This window comes from Aplysia californica, unplaced genomic scaffold (genome assembly GCF_000002075.1).
Source record: "Aplysia californica isolate F4 #8 unplaced genomic scaffold, AplCal3.0 scaffold00438, whole genome shotgun sequence".
Classification (NCBI taxonomy): domain Eukaryota; kingdom Metazoa; phylum Mollusca; class Gastropoda; order Aplysiida; family Aplysiidae; genus Aplysia; species Aplysia californica.
The window spans coordinates 673,974-677,610 of record NW_004797708.1 but is presented as its reverse complement, the minus strand read 5'-3'; the positions used below and the strand labels follow the sequence as shown (position 1 = coordinate 677,610).

Genomic DNA, 3,637 nt, shown 5'->3' with positions numbered 1-3,637 from the left:
TTAGCAAAAGCATCATAATTAGAACGTGAAACAAGTGGAATTGAATATCATGTAGACCTACATTGCAGGGAAGTTTACTGCATAAAAACTTAAGCAACATGATTTATGAAGACAACCACCAATGCAATCACATGTTTTGAATTTCCAATCAATGTGGTATCGGTATATAGGTAAATACGTACAAACAATGGACATGTATGTCAATTCTCGTTTTCTCTCTCTTCATGATTTTGCAAAATGTCAACTGAAGGGCTGACTAAATTTTTGCCTAAACACAAATCTGAATCTAGGCCTCACCCTGTGAGTGCTTCGACACAAACTTTAGTAGAAATTTGAAGATCAAAATCTGGATCTGAGTTTTTCCACATTTGTTCTTATCATCCTAGGAATATTCATCCTCAGCTTGGTGTAGTTTCACAATTATTCTGCCTTTCGGATCAGTCTTATATTAAACTAATATGTCATTACATTATTTGTCTATTTCAATTGAGACACCTTCGAATGATTCACTGGTGCTTTTTCCTGAAGCACTGACACAGATTTAAGGAACCCAACTGCGTATAATGTCAATGACTACATGAAAAAGTGATTTTCTCTAGAATCAAATACATTTTGAGGAATGCTCAAAACTGTAACTCATAGAACACAGGACGCAGGGATTAACCCAAGAAACAATCAAGTTCTTAGTTGCACAACCACTGTCTTTAAAACACAGATGGACAATACAGATCTACTCCTGAAACTTTCATTCTCTTGTTCGTTCACAGTCTCTTCTGCCTCGAGTACTCAAAACATTCTTTTTATTACAACATGCATAATATCTTTTAATACAATGTAAAGAAAAAATCTTATTCATGACACGACTTTTAACAACCTGGAAGCCCTAGACTGTGGTAGTTGTCTCTGAAAATGGATGGTCTTTCATTGGTGTCCCCTTTTAAGATACCCTGTGTTGCAGACGCTAAGTAAAAGCTCGGGCACACATGTATATTGTTGGCTACTCCAAACAATCGAGTAAGTGATAACATGGCTGAGGAAATTATTAGACTCTGGATGGACCTCAGACGCCCTCACTAAGAGCATAAAGGTCTGGGAAAAATCCAAGAGTTATCATAGCCTTTACTAAAATGGTAAGATTGAGACGTCCTTTGCCTTTTTGTACGTTTGCCACCCCTTCCTGGAGCCCTGTAACTCTTTCTTATCTCTCTTTCAATCATAAAACTGTGTTGATGGCTTGTATTTTTGTGAATGTCATTATTCACCCACTGGGTTGAAGTGACAAAAAGTCATAAAGCACAGTTTGATTCTTCACAAGTTTCTGATAACACAAGGAAAGATCTCAGGTTTTAAGCGGTAAGCTTATATTATACATGTGCGTGGTTTCAAGATGAAATACATTATTCAAAGAATAAGATAGGATCTACTAGCTCTTGTCTTTTCAAAATACATATAATGCACTCGTATGGCAATTATGTTGACACTTTAGACTTCAGCATCGATGTAATTTGATGGCTCATACAACAGAACAAGAGATTAGACATTTACCAATGGGTGGTTGGCTGGTGTTCTGGTGTGGTTTGCTTTCAAGCATCAATCGTTCTTATCTTTCCTCCTACTTTTTATGTGTTTGTTACGTTCTAGTAACACCTCTGATCTTCGGTACTTATATATGACCTAATTGTATTGCAAGTACCGTAAAGCGCTTACCAAAACAGACATGTACCAGACTGGTAACTGGAAAATATCCTGTTGCGGGACTCAATATATGTATTTGTACAAGTGTAAGGATGCTATTGCTATCAGACACGGCTCTTTGTTGTCTACTTTTGCTGCATTAATAGGAGGTCTAATCATAGTGCATACTTCGCTGAGGTTTGCACAGTATTGTACGAAATCTTGGACACAACCTGTCCTGATACTTGAGTAACGTTGCTTTAGAAAGAGAATATAACTAGCAACTGGCTGTAAAAGGGGGGGGGGGGGGCTACATTGTTGCACTCTGTACTCACAGAAGGAAGTTGCGATCTAGCAGTAGCAGTGCACCCAGCAACAGTTGAAAAGAAAATATCCGAGACACCCAGTCCGCCCAGGCTCCTAAGTACACGCACAAGGCAATGAACTGTTTTGTATAAACGAACAGAAATTATACTATATAGCACCTTGAACTCGAAAATACGGCTGAGGTAAATCAGGGGGAAAAGGACTTTTTTATGCTCGCATTATAGTGAAGTCTTCACATCACATTCTAGACTTCTAGACATTGGCAGCACTAGGGTCATCACACTGTCTTCATAACAGTAACCCTGCTGGTTTGAAAGCTACTGTACTTACCTGCCTCTCAGAAAATGCTTCATTGACTTCCCCTGCCTCTACACCTCGACCCACAGTTTACTTCTCAGAGTATCACAGACCATGAATTGTTACTTAAGGCCATTCGGTGGAATGCATTTTAAATGGCATTTCGCTTCTTTTTTTTTTCGTCTTAAAACTGCCAGTGTTATCCATCATATGGCTCATAGTTTTCGGTGGTATCTGTGTGCACTTGAGAAGAAAAATGTTATGTAATTTAATCGAAACTTCTCTCTGACATAGCGAATGAATTTGTTTTTGTAAAGCATTTTCTACTCTCACTTTAACTTTAAGAATCCGAATGTTAAGATAACAATTTATAGCTATGAGTCAATTATATATATAAAGAAAATTGTTTTGGTTGTCTTATCCAGTGGTCTTTTGAAAGTTTGGTATAACCCAACCGTGGGTGGTTGGCTGGCGGGTGCTCTGGTGTGGTTTTCCATCTTCTTCCCTAAAATGAAATATATAATTCATCGTCCTTATCTCCCCTCCCTTTTTTGTGTCTCTTATTCTTTTGAAACACTTCTAACCTTCAGCACTTATAATATGACCTTACTGAGTTGCAATTTGCAAATGCCGTCAAATTCTTAATGAAACAAACACAACTCTGCAATTGCAATAGAAACCACATAAATAGGCACAGCTTGCGAAATCCTGAAAATTTTGTCCACTGTTATAATGAAAGCCCCTTGCTCACATGTATCGAAGAACGACACAGTACCACTGTTGATGACGTTGTGGGAATCAGGAAGCAACATCTCTATCTATCACAGACGGAGGCTTCTCTCCTTCTCCTCTACACTACTGTACGGTATCCGGGACGTCTTCCGGTTCCGGGTCGGCCATTGGAGTCTCTGTTAGTTTCACATCCTGCTCCATACCAAAGCGACACTTGCATGTACCCTTTACCCTAAACGTCGGCCGACCTAGCTCGTCTTTCTTAAATCCGAGCCGGGAGTCGAAAAGTTTCCGGACGTTCTCTGAGATGGTGGTTATGTGCTCTCGTGTCTTTTTGTGTTCATACGTCACCATGACGCGTCCTTCGAACGTGACCAGTTCCTCGAAGTCTCCGTTGTAGTCGTTCTCCTTGATGACCAGTTCGGCCTTCGTCTCGTAGCCCGGGGGGACGAGGATGGAGTTGTCTACCGTCCAGCTCAGCTCCTGCTCGAATGTCTGACTCGTGCCTGTGGAAGTAAGGCAAAAAGAAAGAGTGTGTTTGAATTAATTACAAAAGGACGGGTGGTTGGAGGGCGCCACTATCTCTCTCTCTCTCTCTCTCTCTCTC

The 3,637-nt window shown here is 40.1% G+C and overlaps 1 protein-coding gene across 2 annotated transcripts in view; it reads right to left on the bottom strand.

Moving 5' to 3' along the window:
- The window catches only part of LOC101857969, a 31,197-nt gene continuing 27,560 nt past the window's right edge, over positions 1–3,637 (bottom strand). For both annotated transcript variants that reach the window (XM_005104848.3, XM_035971453.1), the window contains exon 4: positions 1–3,536. In XM_005104848.3, the coding sequence (XP_005104905.1) occupies positions 3,154–3,536 (383 nt within the window). In that variant the 3' untranslated portion in view covers positions 1–3,153. The remainder of the gene's footprint in view (positions 3,537–3,637) is intronic.